The sequence below is a fragment of the Miscanthus floridulus genome, chromosome 4 (genome assembly GCF_019320115.1).
Source record: "Miscanthus floridulus cultivar M001 chromosome 4, ASM1932011v1, whole genome shotgun sequence".
Classification (NCBI taxonomy): domain Eukaryota; kingdom Viridiplantae; phylum Streptophyta; class Magnoliopsida; order Poales; family Poaceae; genus Miscanthus; species Miscanthus floridulus.
In genome coordinates, this window is record NC_089583.1 from 114741248 (window position 1) to 114764672 (window position 23425).

General features: G+C 45.0%; 2 protein-coding genes and 1 pseudogene across 2 annotated transcripts; all 3 read right to left on the reverse strand.

Moving 5' to 3' along the window:
* Window positions 1–3367: 3367 nt before the first annotated feature.
* Window positions 3368–4103, reverse strand: LOC136552728 (probable calcium-binding protein CML22). Its single transcript, XM_066544291.1, has one exon. The coding sequence runs from the start codon at window positions 3913–3915 to the stop codon at window positions 3544–3546; it is 372 nt and encodes a 123-aa protein (XP_066400388.1). The 5' UTR covers window positions 3916–4103; the 3' UTR covers window positions 3368–3543.
* A 10121-nt stretch (window positions 4104–14224) lies between these two features.
* Window positions 14225–14889, reverse strand: LOC136552729 (calmodulin-like). The gene has a single exon (XM_066544292.1). It carries the CDS (start codon window positions 14776–14778, stop codon window positions 14500–14502), a length of 279 nt encoding a protein of 92 aa, XP_066400389.1. The 5' UTR covers window positions 14779–14889; the 3' UTR covers window positions 14225–14499.
* Window positions 14890–15974: 1085 nt separating this feature from the next.
* LOC136550414 (protein WEAK CHLOROPLAST MOVEMENT UNDER BLUE LIGHT 1-like) lies at window positions 15975–20507 on the reverse strand (annotated as a pseudogene).
* Window positions 20508–23425: the final 2918 nt, after the last annotated feature.

Here is a 23425-nt window from a genome sequence, read left to right on the forward strand (position 1 = left end):
TGTACAAAACATATTGGAACAAATGGCGATAGTTGTATAAATCTTCGAGCTACAAATTAATAAATCATCTTGTGACCATGCAACAAGATGTACGTTCCGTTGTAATGTCGGTGCACATTAATTTGATAGTTTTAGTCTACTCCCTCCATCCACGGAAACAATATAATTCTCACGTTAGCACACAACACCAACAACAAAAGAAATATGCACCCTACTCTTTTTGTTCGTTACATGTGTTGATTGGACAAAAAACAAATGATTTATGATTACACTATAAACTATATACTTGTATCATATGGCTATATAGCATAGCTTTATAGAATACCAAACATACTCATAAGCTAGAGTTGCATTCACAGCGTGACCTGATCCCCTTAAGGTTTGCATTGGCTGTACTTGAACCGAACAGCACCTGAGATCCAGTGAGTGTGGACTTAGAGATACGGAAAATTCAATGGTTACGGATGATGAAGATGGATGGCTGTGATAAGCAGTGTTTTAAGTAGCCAGCTAACAAGACATTTAGCGATCTATGTCCCAAAATCGGCTATAGCCGGCTATAGCGATTTTTTTTTTAATTTTAACACTTTTTGTAAACTAATTCTAAATATAACACTGTCTGTTTTTTTATTTTCAAAATTAACACATTTGGCTTGCGCCTATTCCCATGGCGCGGCACATATGGTGGCGCGGCAGGGGGCTGACGTGGCGATGACCGGACTGGCTGACCGTTGACGTGGCGAGGCCTGCCGCGCTACCGATCTTGGCGCGGCAGTGCCACGCCCTGATTCGTGGCGCGGCAGAGCCATATAAAAACCCCGCGGCCAGTCCCGCCTACCCGAGCAGCCTGGCCGCCCACCCGGGCCGAGCCGCCGCGCCCGTGTCCCGCCCGGCCCTCCGTTGCCGCCTCCCTCCCTTCCCTTCCATTCTCCGGCCACCTCCCTCTCTCCCCGTCCTCGTTCAAGGTAATGACGCACTTTTTATTTTCGTTTGAATGGTGGATAGGAATATTATGAATGGGAGTTAAGGTTAGGAGGAAAATTATGTTTGAGAACTATGGGCTACGGTTTAAAGGTTAATTATTTAGTTAGAAGTATGCTTACCATGTATATTTTTGTTGCTATAAGTGTTGGTTATATTATTTTAGTTGCAATGCAAATGATTATATTTTACATTAATTTGCGTTGTTTTGATTGATGTTTATTTGAACTGTTTATGAGAGGAAGACATGTTTCGGGAGCAGTTGTGGCGAAAACGGGGTCGTCCTAAAGAATTATACCCCGACGAGTCTAGCAAAGATATCCCCGTCCCTCCTGAACTCCCTGTTCCTAACTGTGACAGTGGTCGTTCGATCGACGTGTTTCAATCGAGACATCCGAATACAGCGGCTCGTTGCTTCTACACATGCAGTCATTTTAATGTTAGTAATTGTTTCCGTATGTTTTTTTCTTCATTTGTATTACTAGGTTATTAATATTTAGTTGGAATTTTGTTGTGTAGGCCTATGAGATGTGCTTTTTCTTTCAGTGGATCGACGGCGCAGACAAGTTTGACCCTAGGTACCTCCTTTTTGACGATTGGTGGAGAGGGCGACATCCACGAGAGCACTTCGAGCGGTGGGTTCCACCTCCCCCTAACCCCCCTCCAATGACGGCTAAGGAGAAGCACTTAGCCGCGGTTAGACGACTCGAGGAACCTCCTCTGTGCGATTGCGGAGAGCTGTGATAAACCCTAAGAATACGTTGGAGTTTGTGTGCCCAAACAAGCATGAAGTAAGTGCAAAGTGTATGTGTTGAAATGTTGAGCTATATGTGTTCATGTACTAATGTTGAGCTATATGTGTTGAAATGTTGAGCTATATGTAGTCGTACTCCACCTCAAGAAGGGGGTAAGTGCGGCGTGGGAGGGGTCATCCTGTTATAAATTGATAAACAAAGGGTTAGAGTATTCAAATTAACAATATTCAAATTAACATTATGTATCATTACAAAATTTAAACTACTTATTATACAATACGAACACAATATGAAAGCATCTGCTGCCCTCGTCTTTTATGCCTGCTAGCCTTGTGACTAGATTCTTTGCAGACGGAGCAAAGATTTCTGCCACGGGTCTCGTTGAAGTCTCCCCCGCTATACATGTCTTCGCCGTACCCTCTCATAGCGTCCATGTCCCCCTTGATTCGCTTCTTCTTCCTCCTACCCTTCCCTACCTTCATTAGATGCGGATGCGGCACGTAGTCATAATCATTCTAAGGTGGCCACTGTGTCGGGTCAAGGTATGGCTTGAAGCTCATCTCTCAAATACTAACGGTGTTCGAATGGAGATACAAGGGTGACATATATGGCAGATCATCATAGTTGTACCCGTGAAGAAGTATTGCTAGCTGGTTTATGTGAGAGAAAAATACTGTTCCGGCTAAAAATTTATGATCGTTTACGACAAGCCACAGCCAAACGAACAGGCTGGTTGCCTGTTGTCTCACTCCTAGAGTCGTAGTGGAAGACCGGCTAGTGCCGCAGGCCATGCGAAAGCGGTGACGTGCATGTATTAAGCCCTGTTTGGTTCCTGCAGTGCCCTCTAAAATTCCTGTCACATCGAATGTTTGGACACATGCATGGAGTATTAAATATAGACTAATTACGAAACTAATTGCACAACTTGCGACTAATTTATGAGACGAATCTTTTAAGTCTAATTAGTCCATGATTTGACAACGTGATGCTACAGTAACATGTGCTAATGACAGATTAATTAGGCTAAAAAAATCGTCTCATAAATTAGCCTCCATCTATGTAATTGATTTTATAATTAATCTATATTTAATGCTCTTTATTAGTATCTAAACATTCGATGTGACATAAATTTTAGGAGCGACTAAATAACCAAACACCCTCTGGCCTGCATCATATTCATATCCATGGCCGCCATGGCCATGCGTCTCATGCGTCCAGCAATTATTTTGATTCCATTGCCTGCACCTGATCATTAATGTGCAAGGTCGTCACGCATCTGGTATTATTCTGATGCAGCGTATTACTATGTACTACATCTACACGTGCCGGTAGTAGATGGTTCTACGATAAACTAATAATATAATAAGGTCTTTTCGTTTTGTTCTAAATCAAAATTTTCTAGATTCTTCCGATTTATAGAAAAATACATGTTAGAATGCGGCCCACCCACCTCGGCCTACAGAGTCCAGACTCTCCCACCCTGTGGTGGTTTGGATCGGAGCAATCACCCTGCCCATGGACGAGCGGCACGAGCCCATAGAATTTTTCTCCCGAACACTACCGTCTGGTGTGTGTGGAGTGTGGTGGTGACACACAGTCAGTAGACACTACAGCAGCGGCCAGAACGAACGTAAGCTGTACTTGTGCCTTTAACCGTCATACATACGGCGGAGTATATATACAGATTAATAAAGCAGCACGAACGAACTCAAACAAACTGCACCACTCTATACCTCCTTCCACACAAATTATTCGGAGGGTGGGAGAGGCTGATGAATATGAACGAAAAGAGAACACAGACGACGGTTCACCACCTGCAGTGGTTGCGCCCGTCGGGCGTCGGCTCCTTGGAAATGAGGAAGCCCAGCTCGTTCTCGGCGAACTCGACGAGGCTCTCCATCTCGCAGTCGTCCACGAAGCCGTTGCGGTCCATGTCGGCGCGGCGGACGGCGCACCAGGCCTTGACGCTGGCGAACCACGCGCCCCGGTGGCCGATGGCCTCCCGGAGCTCCCGCCTGCTGATCCGCCCGTCGCCGTCGGCGTCGAACTGCTTCAGCCACTTCTTGAACTCCGCCGCCGTGACGCTGGTCCTGTGCTCCTTCCCCGGGAACAGCAGGAACCTGCTGCTGCCCGAGCCCGGCCCTTCCATCGCCTCGAGGCATCTGGCCGTGGCGGACATGGCAGCTGGCTGGCTATCTGTGGCTGGTGCTTCCACCCTGTGGGCGTCGCCGTGTCGGAGCTTGCGATCACCGTGCCTCGAGCTCCTTTTATTCGCATTAACCCTAGCGTTATTCGTCTCTATCTGAAGGTAGCAGGCTGCTAGGTGCTAGATGCATGTGTCGATCGTCTCGCCTGCCTGTAGTGGAGGACACGCTGTGCTCTGTTCATCATCGCCTGCACCACACAGTGGCACAGTCCACAGCACCAGCCACCAGGATGCCCATGCATGTCCTCACCAGGGAGCTACGGCCGGCAATGGCATCTGCCTGCTTTCTGATGTGGAGGCCTGCAATTATTTGATTCTGTCTTGTGCGCCACCAGCAAGCTATGCAAGATAAGGAGTATGTTTCGATCCACATCGAGGCAATGTGTTTCGTCTACACGTGCGTACGTAGTACGTACCCTCAACCCCATACGCCACCCAAAGAGCAAGTATAACAATAGGCTGTAAGCTGGTTAAATGCTGAGATGGAGGAGAGAGAGGAGAGAAGAGAGAGAGTAGAAGTGGACTCCGGGCTATAAGCTTACAACTGGCTTAGATACAAGAAGAGAGAAACTTTGTGAGAGAAATAAATGGACCATATATTAATAGTGAAGAGCTAACTACCATATGGGTGGGCTGAGGGAAGCCTACAAAGAACCCTTACAGTCAGCGGTCGACTATATTATTAGCCTTGCTCTAATGCAACGGCACTAGGCCAAACAGTGTTGGAACTTGGAAGTTCTTTATGTGGGTCCCAATAAATATGGAGAGAGAATTCCTTATTTGACACCCTTTATGTGGGTCCCAATAAATATGGAGAGAGAATTCCTTATTTGACACTGGAAAAATGAGTCGTTTCTTTTTTGGCCCTAAAATTTTCTTCGTTCCCTATTTGACACCCACTTCAACCTTCATCCCTAATTTGACACTACCGTCAAATCCGTTAGCTAACGGTGTTAACTGGCTGTTAAAAAGACGTTTTTGCCCCTAGAAAAAAAGCGGCGAAGCAAATTTGAGAGGAAAAAAAAACCTACGCCCGCCTCTGATGCATGTGCCCAGCTGCAAAAAAAAGGCGCAAGTTTTTTTTCCTCTCAAATTTGCTTCGCCGTTTTTTTTTCTAGGGGCAAAAACGTCTTTTTAACAGCCAGTTAACACCGTTAGCTAACGAATTTGATGGTAGTGTCAAATTAGGGATAAAAGTTGAAGTGAGTGTCAAATAGGGAACGAAAAAAATTTCAGGGCCACGAAAGGAACGACTTATTTTCCCAGTGTCAAATAAGGAATTCTCTCAAATATGGAATGGAATCTCCCAAAGCTTTGGCACAAAACAATGTACTCCCTCCGTTCTAAATTATAAGTCACTATGATTTTTTTGGTACATTCATTTTGCTATGCATCTAGATATAATATATGTATAGATACGATGTGCCAAAAAAATCAAAGCGACTTATAATTTGAAATAGATGGAGTACATGTGTATATGCCTGGACGATGAAGCATATTCTTCCTTGGGCGCTCTACCCATCTTCTTTCACAAACAGCCGTGAGAAGCAGAAGCTAGTACATCATAAATATTCTTTTTTTCTCGAATACGCAAATGTTTTGCGTATCATTGTATTAAGTAAAAGAGTTTAGACAAACATAAAACGCGCTTGTATCGAGCGCCGAAGGAGGTTAACCTAACACAACCATAGTTGGACCATCCTAGCAAGAGACCTCTAGTTTCGATATTACATTAAAGGAAACAACTAACACCGACACAAACGGTGTGACCTAGGAGGAGGCCTTGCGTCTTCTCGGGTGCCTGGACCTAACAACCGGGAAGAGCTCGTTCAACGCTTCAACTTCGGATGCAGTCAGGTCACCGCCGAAGAGCTTGTCATAGGCCTCCAGCTCCAACGCAGATGGCGCTGATGGACCCTTGGTGAAGCCCATACGCTGCATGATCAGCACCTCACCTCGCTTGGAAGCAAGTACTCGGGAGAGGGGCTGAGCCGCCAACCGTCTGCTCTGCCACGGCATCACTGGCTTAGCGGGAGGTTGCATTGGAGGCTCACGAATCAGTGGAGAGTCCCTCTTACGCGTCACTTCGTTGATGAAGCTATCGAGGCGGCGTTTGACAGAGTCGTCGTTGTCCTCAGTCAGGTGGGTATCCGTCGGCGGTGAGTCCACTGCCCAGTGAATGGGATGTAGAGGTGGTGTCCGCAACGCATAGGAGGCCACTACCGCCGAGTCCTCATCCTCCAGCTGGGGGCCGTCACTGCCGGGACTCATCTTGTAGTTGGGGGCCATCGGAGGTGACAACAGGCGCTCAGGAGAAGGCTGCGTGATGATCCGACTGCTGGCGAGTGAGGCTGCGAACTTCTCCAACACCGGGTCCTCCATGATGTCGCGACCAAGCATGCCGTCCGGGTACAACGCCAGCGTCAATGGGTTAGGTGCCTGTCTCGCTGGACAGCTCACCGTGCCTAGGCTTAGCTTTAGTAGCAACCGAGGTGAAGGCTGGTGCTGTCTGTGCGGCCCCTGCCGACCGCTCGTGATGCCTCCGTCTCCGCCTTCGGCGCCGGCAACCACCGGTGGCAGGAATGGCGTTGCCCGACTTGACCCCACCAGAGTCTTGCGAGCCACCATGGTCCACTGGCCCAACGGAGCATTGTAGCTGGCGATCCATGGCACTTACATCGCCCGAGCTCCGAGAGCCCAAGCACCCGCGCAATGTGTCAAAATCTCCTGCACCGCAGACATCGTTGGGACAACTTGTAGGTTGCCACCCGATGCGCGGAGGAGAGGCAATTGAGGCACTTGTCGTGAAGATCTGCCAGGATGCGCCTCGATGGTCGATGACTCGCTAGCTGGCCTCCGCTTGCTGGCCCTCGTAGCTTAGCCGAGGCGGCCACAGGTCGCGTCTCCTGCCGGTGGAGGATCTCCCGCCACCCATCGGCGTTGGGGGCGGAGACCCATCCATGGCATCTGAGGTGCCGGCGTGCCGGGATGCGGCCCTCCGCTGGCCGAGCCAGCACACCAAACAGCAGTTGTGGGCATGGCCGACTGTGTTTCCCCTGCCTTCGCGCAGCACCCTGGCGACCCGACTGAAAGGTCCTAATGGCTAGAGGGGGGGGGGTGAATAGCCTAATAAAAATTTCTACAACAACACTTAACCAAATGGTTAGACAATTATGAGGCGAAGCGAGTGTTGCACTAGCCTACTTAAAATACAAGCCACCTACCACAATTATAGTTTAGATAGTGTCTATTCACACAATAGCAAAGACACTATCCTATGTTAGTGTGCTCTCAAAGACTAACTAAAGAGCCACACCAACCAAGCAAGCAAGCTCTCACAACTAGCTACACTAAAGAGCTTGTCAACTAGTTTGCGGTAAAGTAAAGAGAGTGGTTAGGATAGTTATACCGCCGTGTAGATGAAGAACCAATCAATCACAAAGATGAATAACAATGAAGACCAATCACCTCGGAATTAATGATGAAGACAATGATTTTTTACCGAGGTTCACTTGCTTGCCGGCAAGCTAGTCCTCGTTGTGGCGATTCAATCACTTGGAGGTTCACGCGCTAATTGGCTTCACACACCAAACCCTCAATAGGGTGCCGCACAACCAACACAAGATGAGGATCACACAAGCCACGAGCAATTCACTAAAGTACCTTTTGGCGCTCCGCCGGGGAAAGGTCCAGAACCCCTCACAATCACCACGATCGGAGCCGGAGACAATCACCACCTCCGCTTGACGATCCTCGCTGCTCCAAGCCGTCTAGGTGGCGGCAACCACCAAGAGTAACAAGCAAAATCCGCAGCGAACCACGATCACTAAGTGCCTCTAGATGCAAACACTCAAGCAATGCACTTGGATCACTCCCAATCTCACTATGATGATGAATCAATGATATAGATGAGTGGGAGGGCTTTGGCTTAGCTCACAAGGTTGCTATGTCAATGAAAATGGCCAAAGATGTGAGCCACAGCCGGTCATGGGGCTATAAATAGAGCCCCCATCAAATAGAGCCGTTATACCTCTTCACTGGGCAAAACGCGCTCTGACCGGACGCTCCGGTCATACTGACCGGACGCTGGCCCTCAGCGTCCGGTCGCCCGATGGACGCCACGCGTCACCAGCTTCAAACACAGTTCGTCAGATTCCAACGGCTACGAAGCTGACCGGACGCTCCGGTCAAAACTGACCGGACGCTCCGGTCAAAACTGACCGGACGCTGAAGCCCCAGCGTCCGGTCGTTTCCAGTAAGCTCCCCGAGGCATGTTTTTCTGACCGGACGCGTCCGGTCCACCTTGACCGGACGCAGCCAGCGTCCGGTACTCAACCCTAGCCTACTGTGCCGTCTGACAGCATGACCGGACGCAGCCTTTCAGCGTCCGGTCGCTGAGTGACCTAGCGTCCGGTCAGTAGACCGACGCCAGCATCATTTCGACCAACTCCATTTCAACTCTAACTTCTTCACCCTTGCTCAAATGTGCCAAACACCAAGAATTTTGCATCCGGCGCAATAGAAAATAGACACTTCATTTTCCCGAAAGCGCCGAATCCATCTCAACCCTACAACCACCTTGTGCACATGTGTTAGCATATTTTCACAAATATTATCAAGGGTGTTAGCACTCCACTAGATCCTAAATGCATATGCAATAAGTTAGAGCATCTAGTGGCACTTTGATAACCGCATTCCGATACGAGTTTCACCCCTCTTAATAGTACAGCTATCAAACCTAAATGTGATCACACTCTCTAAGTGTCTTGATCACCAAAACAAAATAGCTCCTATGGTTTATACCTTTGCCTTGAGCTTTTTGTTTTTCTCTTTCTTCTCTTCAAGTTTAAGCCCTTGATCATCGCCATGCCATCATCATTGTCATGCTATGATCTTCATTAGCTTCTCTACTTGAAGTGTGCTACCTATGTCATGATCACTTGATAAACTAGGTTAGCACTTAGGGTTTCATCAATTCACCAAAACCAAACTAGAGCTTTCACCGGCGCTGCACCGCCACGGCCCGACGTCAGAGGTTGGCTGCGCGGCAGGGACATCACAGGCATCGTCGTCGTCCTCGGCGGCTATGGCTCCCGGTGAACCACGTGGAGGTAGGGGGTCGGGGAGGTGGCTTTCGCATCGGAGTCGTCGAGGAGGTCGTCCTCTGGTCAACGATGAGCCTTGGAGAGTCCCGCCGCGCTACCCCTAGGATGGAAGGGGGCAGCTTGGGGGGTAGGGTGGGCGATGGGCTCGAAGCTGGGGTGGACGAGGAAGGCGTCGAGGTCAGAGGCAGCGGGGGCAACGCTCACCATAGCTTCGGCTTTCACGCACTGTGCTGCGACGGCGGCCGTGGGGGTGGCGTGGACGTGCTAGATCTGGTCATGCCAGCGTCGTCTGCTCTCGGCGGCTACAGCAGGTGGCGGAGGGTCCATGGAGGAGGAGCCACCCGGTGGCGTGGGCAAGGTGTTGGCTGCCAGATCTGGGCGCAGCAGGGTCGTAGCAACCGGATCCGGCGCCGCCCGAGTCGGAGAGGGAGCGGCCGTAGGCGGCTGCGGTGGACGTGCGACGGCCACGCCCGTGCCAGCCTCCGCGAGCGGCTGGGAAGGGGGAGGAGCAGGGGCTTGTGGGGAGGGTGGGATGGGGGAGGCGGGCGCCGGCGGCGGGTCAGGCGTCGGCGTCGGCGGTGGCGGCGCGGAGGGAGGCCCCAGAGGAGCGTGGCTAGGGTTGCCCCTCTCCTCGTCTCACTACATCATAAATATTGCCCGTAATTTTGTTGCCTTGTGTCTTACCCCACCGCATGTGTCACTCGTACAAGATCAATCCCAATTTCTGAGTGCTAACTACTAATAGAGTAAAACTTGATGGGGTAGTGGTTAGATTCACTACCAAAACAAGTTGTACGTGTTGTTGTAACGCATGGCCACAGCTATCAGCATACCCAACACTCCTTGTATTCCAAATTATAAGTCATTTTAGAATGTCTAGATATATAATTTTGTTATGCATCTAATATACACTATATATAGATATATAGTAAAAAATATGTATCTAGAAAAAGCTAAAACGACTTATAGTCCGGAACCAAGAGAGTATTAAAGAGAGAGAAGGGATTCTTCCATACGTCTTTTTTTGTACTTCACACAATAGTTGAATAAATCTTCGAGCCAAGTACAAATCATCTTGATGACCACACAACATGCTATACATTCTAATACAACGCATGGGCACATTTGCTAGTTTTAGTCTATATTCTATTTTAGTCTATATTTCAAAGCAATAGAATTAGAACAGAATAAGGCTACTCACATAGGTTCACCACTTAGCTTGCATCCCTAGTTATACCTCATTTTTTTATTTTCCACAAATAGATCTATAGCTCTATCGATTTAAAAGTTTAGGTCGTTGATATAAAGTATCTTTATTAGAGGATTGGAGAAATATTGTGTTTTTGTAAAATATTTTGGTTTTGAGAAACAACATACAAGGTGTTTGAATGCAACAAGTTATGCATTTTTTTGGAAACTGTGGTATTGTTAAGACTATAGTTTTTGGAATTTAACAAACGTTTATCAGGACCTGTTTGAAAATTGTAGTCAATGTATGGTGTATGCCTTTTGTATTATTAATAGACATTTTATTACTATACATATGCTAGCTGTGTATTTTGTAGGCTAAAATAAAATATATATCATGGTATATATGATAAAGTGATCACATATGTGCATCGGATAATCGCCAGCTCGATCGTGATATTGTTGTAGTTGTAGCTGGAGCTGTGCCCTAATGACTAAGGCCGTCCTCCATGAAGGTTGTGTGTTGTATGGTATATTGGTGTGTGTGTGTGTGTGTGTGTGTGTGTGTGTGTATCACACACACACGGGTAGACAAAGGAACTGAGAGTCCATATAAACACATGGGGATGGATTGCTACAAACAATTATACAACGGGTAGCATCGTCATCATCATCACTTCGCCACGCAGCAGTACACGTACTTAACAAGCTGCTAGCATGTACATAGTACATGCTTCCTCTACTGCTTCGACACAAATTATTCAGAGGACAAGCTGGAGCTAGCAGCTAGGTACGATGACACACACAGAAGAAGAAAAAGAAATGAAAAAGTACCTAGTACAGTACTAGCACTAAACAGACCGTACGTAACTAATCAAGTACGTCTCACGAAATACAGTACAGTACAATATACGCCGTCATGTCGTACGTCGGCGACCTGTAGCTGTAGAGAGGAGCAGACGACAGACTAGATCACCGCCGTTCATTCCGTTGTGATCCTGAAGCCCAGCTCCCTCTCGGCGAAGTCGATGAGGCCCTCGATCTCGGAGTCGTCCACGAACCCGTTGCGGTTCCTGTCGGCGCGCCGGACAGCGAACAGGGCGCGCAGGCCTGGAGAACCACGCGCCCCGGCGGCGGATGGCCTCCCGGAGCTCCTTCCTGCTGATGCGGCCGTCGTGGTCGGTGTCGAATTGCTTCACCCAGCGCTTGAACTCCGGCACCGTGATCGCCGTCCGGTGCTCCTTCCCCGGGCCCCTCTGCAGCGGCGCGTTCGGAGTCACGGCTGCCGTGGCCATGGCTGCTGGCTTTGGGCTAGAGCTCTAGCTACTAGCTAGCTTATGAGCTAGCCTGTGGTCGTGCTAGGAAGCTATGGCAGTCCTGCACGTCGGAGCTTGCGATCAGTTGCCGTTCCTTTTATAGGTGCACCGCGGGACAGTGCACGGGCCTCGACGATTCCATGTCTTGCGCGCGCGTTCTCGTAGCTTTATAGATTCGCCTCTATCTGCAGGCAAGATTTGTCGCACTCTTAGTGTAAGACCCCCAGAGACCGGCTGGTGCCGCTGGCCATGCGAAAGGTGACGTGTGTTAGCCTGCGTCATATCCATGGCCATGGCCATGCGTCTCACGCTGGGTTATTCTTTGGGTTTGTTCGTTTCTGCAGGTTGATCGAGAGGGAGAACGAAGGGTATCTCTTTTTTTGTGATGTGAAGGGGGACTGCATGCAATTATTTGATTCCAATGCGGCAATGCCTGCAGCTAGCTAATTAACGTGCACGTATGGTCACATCTGGTATTCTGATGCAGCGTATTATGTACTACATCTGTGTGCCGGTAGATGCTTTAATAATTTAACAAATATAAGGTGTTTTAGTTTTGTTCTAAATCAAAATTTTCTAAATTCTTCAAATATATAGAAAAATACATCTCCATCCAAACCATCATGTAGCTAATGAAAGTTTATAATGAAATACCCTGATATAGTTAAAATATCATGAAATGTATACCCTGATAGTTGATTTATTTAGTCTCTATCATAGATGACTGTTAAATATTTTTCTATAGACTTTAAACCCCTTACATGTTGAAACGGATGAAGTAGCTACAAGACCCTACTGAGCCCGAACCCATGAAAGTTATCAGTCTCTACAAGTCAATAATAGAATCTCTGAAAAAGTTAGGTAAAGACGCATGCCTCAATGCCATGTTCGATGAATGCCGTGGCATATATCTCACTCTCGTTGACTGACCAATCCAACACGAATGCCTCATATGCCTTGACAAAGAAGTTCTTCTGACCTTTTCCCATATTAGCTTTATTAGTAATATATATATATATATATATATATATATATATATATATATATATATATATATATATATATATATATATATAATGTAGAGATATGCATGCAGTTATTCGGTTCAATCTTTACCCTTTACTTTACTAGTAACTTTCACGTTGGACCTCTTTATTTGGAGCACTTCCAACAAATTTATACCACTGATGCAACATATATTCATATTTTACATTTCAATTACATGTATGTTGCTTGATTATTTAATAACATTTTTGCTACACCAGATATAATTGGTCTAGATATCTGTACATATTGGCAATACAAAATATTCTCTCTATTCCAAAATATAAAGACTTCTGAGTTTTCAAGTTTTGTCCCCAAAATATAACTTATAAGAACCCAACACCACAACTTAATTAGGCCCCGTTTGGATACCGATGTGATTATAATAATGATTATATAATCAAATTTTGACCCAAACAAGATTGATTATATTATGGATTATTATAATTAGAACTCTTGATTATCATAATCCCGTAATCCAGGTTGTCCAAAACAGATTATATGATGGATTATGGGTGCTAAAAGTCCAACTAGTCCCTAACCGCTTGTCCAACTTGCCAAACTATAAAGGATAATATATGAATTTCTTGCTTTAATCAACCAGAATCCAAAGAAGCTAACACTCTAATTATTATAATCTATAACCCTAATTATAATATTATTATACATAATCTGGATTATAATAATCTAGCTGCGATCCAAACAGTCTCTTAATAGGGCCAATCAAAACTGATGCGGCCAGGTGAGGCCATGTTTGAGTCACAAAAATAATTAGCTAAAATAGTCTAATTGTGATCCAAATAGAAGAGATTATAGGGTAGATTATTATAATCTAGGAAACAGATAATAATCAATGAAACCTACTTGAGACCTGCCAATCATAGATAATAATCTAGGCACCCTTCCCTTTACTAAGGAGCGTAGTGGACTTTCTTTTGTTGGTTAAAATTTTCATATGTCCTTATGTTTAGGGCATGGGAGTAGTAGATAAATACCCCTGAGAAAAAAATGAACTTCATGAAATTTAAAGTACTACCATGCTTTGAGGATTTTCTCTAAACAATAACTTATGGTGTAAGAGGTACATACTGCTTTTGAAATTCCTTGACCTTTTTACACACTTAATTAAAGAATGGAATTTCCGCAAGTGGCACAGAATTGCCTTGATGAAGCATATTTTTTATTACAAACCCAACTAAAGGTGTAAGAGTTTATATGATATTTCTGCCCGTGGATTTTCTGATAATAAGAAATGTTCTAACTCCATTTGCCGCCAAAGTGTAAGGTACGGTGTTTAATTATGTCCTAAGTTAAAATTATTTCTCTAACTTATACCAAGATTATATGAAAATAGATTGACACCTATAATGGCATTACAATATCAATACATATTTCATGGTGGATTCAATTTCATTAATTTTATATGTAGATGTTAGTGTATTTTTTTTAAAAGAACTTGATGAAACTCTAATCAGTATTGATTGATCTAACATGTTTTAACTTACCCATATCTACCACTAAAGAAATAACCCAGAATACCATTAATATGTGCAGGATTTATTGTATAATTTAATGGCACTATTCTTTAATAGTAAGTGACGTCATCAGTCGAGCAATTGGAGATTAGGAGGCGCGAGTTAAAGACCGAGTTTCATTTTCTTATACTATACACATACCATACCATTATTCAGGAGATGTAATTGGCATAGATACTGTAGTACTGTATCAAGCATGCAGAATCAACCACACAAAATCAAGTTGCTACAATACAAAGTATACAACAACACTGCCGGGTCTTCACTCTTCAGTTCATATATAGCTAGTTCATGTTCATGGATGTCTTAATTATATGCAGCGGCTGTCACTCTGCGCTTCTTCTTCTTCTTCTTCTTCTTCTTCTTCTTCTACCAGGCGGATATCTTCATGCCGAGATCCTTCTGGGCGAAGGCGACGAGGTTCTCGATCTCGGAGTCGTCCAGGAAGCCGCTGTTGTTCTTGTCGGCCTGGCGAAGGGCGCGGCCGCTCTTCCAGGTGGTGAACCAGCCGCCGCGGCGGCGGAGCGCCTCCCGGAGCTCGTTCCGGCTGATCCGGCCATCGCCGTCGGTGTCGAACTGCTTGAGCCACTCCTTGAACTCCTCCAGCGTCATGTCCTCGCGGATGGAGGCGACGCCCCGGATCGCCATGGCTGGCACTGGCAGTGGCAGGCTGGCAGCTCGCGCTCTGCAACCTGAAGAGTGAAGGCTGATCCATCAACGCCTCCTTTTATAGTGGCGATGAATTTATTCGCTGCTATCTGCAGCAGCCAGCATGGCTGCTATTCTACTACCACGGCCCACGGGCTGCCAAGTTCTTGGTGGAGAGAAGAGCATGCAGGCGGCTATGCTTTACTACTAGTCTGCAGCATCGGATCCTTGCGTGCAGGCACCGCACGTGTGCTTCACACACATTATATGATTCTTTCCTATCTCTTTTTACTGATAAGTTGAGTGAGAAAGGGCATCGCTTTTCCTCTCGTCTGATGCTGAGGCCTGCACTGCACTTGTTCGCTTCGATCGATTCAATCCCCAAGCTTAGCTTGGAGTAGTAACCTGCACTCTGCACGCGAGACCCGGTTCAGTGTTATGATCCAAATTCCAAACAGGCTGCAGGCTGCCCTGTTGATCGATCTTGGGTTGGAGTACTGCAACCAGATGCACCGTGAGAGCACTTCATATTCGGCTGCACATGCAACCTCTGCTAAAGAGTGCTGCCTCCATGAACACTATAATCTTCTTTCTTTCGGTCCTACTACTACACATGAATCTCCTAGCCAGTCTAGCTAGGTTCATCGTCCTGGTGGCGCCCATTTTTTGTTCTGTTTGCAATAACTTCTGTGGGTCCTTTTGAAGAATATATATTGACAGAAAGTTCCCTATCCTTTGCATAAAAGAATCCAATTATTCTTATTTGGCCTCGCAAGGTTGTTATCTGCGCATCCCGGTCATGATCAATGATTTTTTTTTTGCAACGAATGGATGGGTGTTCCCTGCGTGGGTCCTTGTAAAGAAACAAGACGGAGAATAGGATCTTGGAAAGATTGGTCCTGATCGTGGGAGAGATTACTTCAAGTGGGACGGTAGCAGATTACCTTCTATGAGCAGCACGATGGAGATCCTAATTCGTTGTCTGACTAGGCAGAAAAGGGAGTTGCTATATTTTTTGTGACAACAATCTTAAAGTACAAGACAATTCACAATTTTGTAGTCAAACAAAGATAAAATTACATCTTGTCTGAATAACAAAAAAATCAGACACCTAAAATATAAAAGAAGAAAGTGGGCAGAAAAAGATAGCAAAAGTAGGGTAGGAGAATTCTAGCACAGTGGCAGGTGTATCAACATTCAGAAAGGTATGTAACTATCTCACTCCAAAGAGTTCAGGTTTCAGGAGAAACATTACAGAATAGCGCTACACCTACACTGGACTGCAAGACATGAACAATTTCTTCATGGGGACCCTACTAATAAGTTACCAAAAAATCATATAAACGTATTCCAATGTGCCCTACTGTGTTTTTATACCGACAAATTAAATTACACTTTCACCAGATGGCAAGCTTTAAAACAAAAAAAAAAAGCTCTTTCCAAAGAAGACCAGGCAAAAAATCAGCTTATTACACCAATGTACAGCAATGTGAATGACAAAGTCCCAGGTGTCTAGGATCCCGTTTATCTCACGTCTGTGCCCGGGTCTTCCTGGATAGAACCGAGCCCATCAGAGGGAACAGCGATTTCTTCCTCTGCAACTTTTGGTTTGGAACAAGGCCCTCGTAGCTACTTCCCAACATCTGTACCTTGGATTCCTGCTCCTTGTGGTATGGATCCTTCTGTTCAACAAATACTCTAGATGGACCATTCAAAGGATTCGCCGCTGCGTTTCGTGGATTCATGAGCTCTGCGGCGCTGCTCACGGTCAGCTCTCCATTTCCTCAGTTCCTGCTCCGCACCAAGTTTACCTTCGTTCGCCCTCCCGGCTCTCTCCAATGCAATTTCAAGTGCTTCCTTCTTCTCATCCATTTCCTCGGATGTTTCCTTTAGTCTCTCCAGGCTCCTTGCTTCTGATTCCTTTGCCGACACTACCTGTGCCAATGCTTCTGCTACCTTCTCACTCGCCTGTTCTTCGGCTTCATGTGCTCTCTTGCTGAGTTCATAGTACTCGCTTAGAGGAAGCACCACTCGTCTCGTAGAATCTGTAGTGTCTCTTGCCTCTTTGCTTTCTTGCAAAGCTTGAACCGCCTCGCGTGCTAGCCTCTCTGATGCTACGGATGCTTCTGCTTCTTTCACAACAGCAGATAACCTGGTCTCTGCTGCAGTTGCAGCTGCCTTGGTTTTCTCGAATTCCTCCTTGGCCTTCTTCAGCTCCTCATGAGCTAAGTGAGCTGCTACCCTGGCGTCCTCAGCCTCCTGAGTCGCTTGCTGTAAAACCATGGGAAGCTCCACCACCTTTTCTTCGGCCTCTGCTTCCTTGGACCTGACAGATTCTATCTCTTGTTTCGTTCGATTGAGCTCAGCTTCTAGTGAAGAAACAGCAACGGATGCCATAGCCTCCCCCTGTTGCAACGCAACAAGTGAAGCTTTCTCATTGTCCAGTTCTGATCTGAGTGTCGTGGCAGCAAATCTTAACACGTTGGCCTCAGCCTTTGCCTTCTCAATGTCCGCTTTGACCTCCTGAAGTTCTTTCTGTTTCAATGCTAGAGCTTCCTTAACTGAGTTGCTAATGTGTTTAGAATCTTCAGACTCATGCTCCTTGGAAACTCCTTCAGCTTCTTCAGTCAGTTTCTTCACCATGTAGGCAGACAGCTCCGATTTGAGGCTAAGCAACTTGCGCAAATTTGCATCAATATTCAGCTGCATATCATTATTGAACTTAAGCTTACTGTCTAGTTGTTCCAGCTCCTCTTGTGCCTGATGCAACTCTTTCTCCCAGGCAATGCAATCCTGCTCTTTCGCCAATGCTGCACCGATCCTGCATTCCTCTGCTTCATGATGTGCAGCATGGGCCAACTCAAGAGACCCTTTAGACGCAATCAATTCTAATGTCAGTTCCTCCACTCTCTTCTCAATCTCCTTCCCTGCAGATATGACCTCTTCTGCTCTTTTGATTGCCGTGTCTCTTTCATCTATCAGGGCAGCATACTGTTCATGTACTGACGTCAACTCCTCTTTTACTGACTTAAGTTCAGCAACAGCCTTTTTGTGCCTTTCTTTGGCGACTTCCATTTGTGTCCTGGCTATCGCACTAGCTTCATCAGCAACTCCGTGCTCAATCTCTTGTGCCCTGAGTTGTGCAAGCTCAGAGTCCTGCTTTGCCTGAGCTTCTTCAACCTGTACTTTCTCCAGGTGATGCTTCAGCTCCTCAATAAGCCTCTTGATGTGCTCTAGCTCATCCACAACTTGAGATTTAGCCATCTCAGCAGCTTCTAGTTCCTCCTTGCAAAGTGGAATTTCTGTTCGAATCTTTTCAAGTTCAGGTTGTATGAGCTTGCGTCTCTGCATGCATGAAAGAAAATCCTTTTTAAGTGATCTACTGTATGGTAAAAAAAAATTTGACTATGTAAAAGACAATTTCAGTTCCATAACTAAAGCTCTGTGATATATATGTGGTGTTAATTTATCAAGAACTACCTCGATCATCTGAGCTTTGTGAGCTTTCCAATCAACAATTCCTCCAAACTTGGTGACAGCTTCTCTAACAGACTCAAAGGGTGCAGCAGTGTCAATAAGGCCTCTGTATGGACTTTCAAGTGTTGTTTCTGAATCTTGTTTCATTTTCAGCTTTGTGTGCGTATCAGTCTGATGCTGTGTTTCATAAACTTTAGGTTTCATTTCATCCCTTAGCATAGTTCCGGCACCATTTGAAACATTTACAGGCACACCGTTCACTTCACTTGCATCTACTGAAGAAGGATAATCTGCCTTATCATTTGTTGAGCTTATGTATGCCTCAGTTGGTCCTGAATTAGACAGTATTTCAGGATCTGTATTGGAAGGCGCATTTGATTCCGCAATGTCTTCTGTTAGATCAGGAAGCCTCGTTTCTAGGATCTGTAAAGACGAATCCAAACTATCAGCAGAAACTATATGCAGAGTAGAGTTTTCAGTTTCTGCTTGTGCTGACTTCACCTCATGTCCGCTTGGCCCCTCATAATCACTATGTCCAGGAACTTCCTTGGCTGCAGGAGGAGTTGGTAAATCCTCTGAAGAGTCTTTTGAGTTACTCTCTTCAGTGCCATACGTCGATTCCATTCCTTAGCCTTTTCCAGGCCGCAATTGGTTTGCTCCTACACATTATTTTGCAAACAAAATGAAAATCAGGTAAATAAAACATGATAGTAGCACATATCCAAGTACTGAAAGGTTGCAGAATGTACAGTCTTACACGTCATGGTCTTATCATGACTTCATGAGAAGTAGCATTTTCATTAGACTTTTGAGTGGATTAAAACTAAATATTCAGGAAACTGTTAGTGTTTGCCAGATTTTTATTTCAGAGTCAGATCTATCAACGTCATCAGTGGCAGGAAACTGTTAGTGTTTGCCAGATTTTTATTTCAGAGTCAGATCTATCAACGTCATCAGTGGTGCATAAACAACACAAGTGTGCTAAATAAGACACTCGTCACAACTGGATATGCAGTGCCACGTCATCCTGTAAAGGAACTCTATTGAATCCACTCTTGCATGCAGTAATGATTGCCGCACCTGACATTGAACCAACTTTGCGTCTGCAATTATTCAGCTACTACTATTGCAGCGAACATTTATCTTTGCATTACCTATTCATCTTTCCTAACAAACAAAAGCACATTCCAGACAAAACCTAACCATTTTCCTAACACCTAACAAGCTAAAAGTGGAACGAAAATGCAGTACCGGGCCAGGGTGACCCATCAACACCATTATTCTTACTTGGCAGCAATAATGTTTGAAGTCTCCAAATAGTTCAAACTATTCGGCTTACCCCATATTCGGCTTGTTCGGCTTATTTTTTTTAGCCAGAACGGTGTTTTTCTCTCACAACAATTCAGCCGAAACAGTATTTTTCAGCCAAGTTGCAGACCAGCGAACGGAGGCATAGGTCATCCGTAGAAGTCCAGAGCTAAATTGTAAGTTTGTGGCCTGTAAATTTCTGGATAAAGATTATACACGTGTATCCAAGAAAAAAAATACAAAAGTACCGAGGGACCACCATGTCTCGACCAAACAAGCTGAAAAATTAAACATGTGTTACTGAATTGGTTAATCAAAAGAGTTAACGGTGAGAAGGGCGGAGAGCTTCTCATCATCTTCTTCCACGAAAACATCATGAAAGCGAAAACTTTTGTCCTGACCATAAACAAATTCATCGCACCTATGACTGTGAACAATCGAACCAAGTACTCCCCATACATGAAGACGAACTGAACTACAATTCCACAAGGAAAATGAAAAACCTTATCTTCCTTAGTTGCTACCGTTGGTCCCTATGAACAATCGGACCAAGTATAGTCTCTGTTCAGAGCTAGAAGCGAGGAACCTCCCTGCAATTCTCGATCCCTAAGAGAAGAGCGCAGACAACCTGAACCAAAACGAAACGCAAACGGGAACGGAAAGAGCGATTCCTACCAGTTTCCATCCAATCCAAACAAGAGGAAGAAACACCCGCGTACAGCAGACAGAGAAAGCGGAAGCTAAAGACACTCGCGGATTGCAGCGGGAGGGACGAGGCGAAACTCACCTCGATGGCGCGGAGGAACTTCCGTGCGGGCGAAGCGAGTGAGAGCCTCCTTTTGCGCCGATTTGGATCTCCGCTCTTCGTGCTCGTGATTGATTTTTTTCCCTTCCTTTTTTGCTGTTTATTCTGAGGGGAGGCTGGGGGGCGTACGTGTGTATGCTGCTCGGTTTGTCTGGCTCACGACTCCGCTGATCATGTGATTAGTGAGAGAAGTGGATTGGACTGCTTTTGCAGAATCGGCCTCCATCTCCACAGAAATTACATGGCCGGTCTTATGTAAAAGTACTCTGTGTATTTTATTTTTGTATTTTTCTTGGATACACGTGTAACTACAGAAATATTTTCTCAAAGACAAGAGGCAAATTTGTTGCTGTTCCAAAATGAAACGATATTTTAGTACGGTGGTGTTTGGATATATTTAAAACTATATAAGAATCCATCAGCCTGTTCGTTTGGCCGTGGCTTGTCGTAAACGATCGTAAATTTCTAGCCGGAACAGTATTTTTCTCTCACACAAATCAGCCAGCAATACTTCTTCACAAACCAGCAACGATACGAACCAGCCAACCGAACAGGCTACATATAATGCAGGCAGGGACGGGCCTATCTAAATTCAAGGGTATTCATTTAAATACCCAAAAATTTTACCAAAACTTTTGTATATATATACTGTATATACGCATTTGCATTGGAAAAAGAAGAAAATAAGCCAAACGAATATCGTATTAAGAATTCAACCTAAAACATGTATTTTTCTGTTGCTTTTTTCACCCCCACTCAACTGCCGAACAAGGCACAGCGCCATGTGCACCAACTTCTATCCCGCTAGGCAGCAGACAAGCGCACCATAACTCCGCAAGACATCGGCACATCACCCGCTCTCGACCGCTCAAGCTCTCCTTTTCCTCATGTTTTCTTTCCCAACCCCAAACCCCAGCACCTAGCGGTGGCGCGCGGCAGAGCAGTGGACTCCAGCAGTAGTAGGGCATATCAGCACGAGGCAACGACAAGAAAATTCACGCTAAATGTTTGTGGTTCATATACAGCACAAACTTGGGTTAGTTTGTACTTGTTTTAAAATATCAAATTGCATAACAAATTTTACCATTGCTTACTGAATTGCTAAATTGATCTTATTCATTTGCGTATGAAAATTTTAGTGTTGAATACCAACAAAATTCTAGGTCCTCCATTGGATTTCAGATTGTCAAATAAAAATTGATTCATTTCACAATTAGTTCAAAATCTTGGGCCCACTACTGGTTTGCAGGAGTGGATTGCTGAAATCTAAGTGGCTGGATCGTTTTTATCCACGCAAGAATGATGGATGTCCACAAGAAAGACACTATGGACTGTCTTTCTGTAAGGTGTAATTTGGTCATTTGCCAATAGTAGTGGTATCTTTCTCAACTTCAATGATAAATCTCTTTGTGAAACCTGAGGAGAAGATTGTCTATTTGCTAGCCAAAACAACGGGCTTCACAAATTTGCCATGCTAATCATGGGCTTCACAAAAAAAAATACTAGCTAAAACATTTGCTCCTTATCTCTCTGTCATTTGGCCTATTTTTTCCCCTTTACAATTTCCGTGCTAAGCTTTGACATTTGAAAGGACAATACTACCCCTGTGACAAATTGGTTGGATGGTTGCTGTCACTGTACATGGACTCTTTGTTTTAGAAGTTTGTTTTAGTCTCTCGTCCTACTTTTCGGACCAAAATTTGAACTAAACAAATTGTATGCTTTTTTCTACCCTCATTCTTAACCGATAAGGAGTTCTTGCTAGTTTGTCCTCAGTTAATTAAATTGTCTGACAAAATCAACATCTTGACCTCCATTTTTTTTCTCTTATCAGAACAACAAGACGAATTTCAGGGAAACACAAAGGAGGAAACTAAATTTATATACAACTATTGACATGTAAAATGATATGGCCAGAGCCCCGCCCTGTACTCGACTCCACCACTCGTTAACCGGTCGTTGCTCTTGACGAATTTCTCCATGATGAAATTGCTGGCCTCTGACGCGTCGCGTATGGCGTGAAAGTCGACTCCACTGCTCGTTAGCCGGTTGTTGCCCTTGATGGCGTGGAAGTCGCCGGTGGTAGAGATAGGGGAGGGGCGCAAATTAAAAGCCCCCTAAGACCATGTTTGGTTCACAGGAAGAACGTAGAAAAAACAAAGGAATGTAGTTCCTATAGGTTTTCACTGTAGCAGCGTTTAGAATACGGGAACGAGTACAAAACTTTCCTCTGGAACGACGAAGCAGCCTATACTTTTGGAGGAATGAAAGAATCCACTCATAGCTAATGGAAAATTTCCTACAGCGCTCACGTGTGTGTGTGTGGCTATGTGCCCGAGCACTAATCAAGCTCGTAGAGTTGTCATTCAGAGCTACAGTTCTTCATATGCTACTTTTGGGGCCCTCTTCTATGCTTTATTTGATATATACGTACTAGATTTGTAAAAAGGAAAATTATTTACTGTTAATTTTAATTTAAAGCATTGAGTTTCCAGCTAACTCTAAAATTCCTATACCAGTTATGTTCCTGTGTTCCAAACACCCGTTCCTATAAAATTCCAATATTTTTCAATCATCTGTTTTACACATTCATTCCTTTTTCATATTCCTCTGTTTTCTTCCATTCCTGTATTTTTCGTTCCTTTGTTCCAAACAGACCCTAAGCCCCTACATTTTTATTAGAAAAGAAATTAATTTGAATAAATTATGAAAACATATACTGCCCTCCCCTAAAAAAAAGGCGAAAACACATTTATGCTCCGCCTCTGAAGCCGTGGCAGTTCATTCGCCATCAACCTACGGCATGAAGTTGGGAAATTTGCGAAGCCCACCGTTAGTATATACAAATTTATGAAGTTCAGTAATTTAGCTGAGAGGTATATAATTTTTTTGAAACGAAGTGAGTAAAGAAATAACGCCCGCCTCGTCAAAAGTCAAAACATTCCTAACTGTAACAATAAACTGTCACCGCAACCAACACCAGCATTTGGTGTGCAAAAAGGTTGACGTCGTCTCGAAATCCACAAATTACGAGGCGCAAACTGGAAAGCTTCCAGT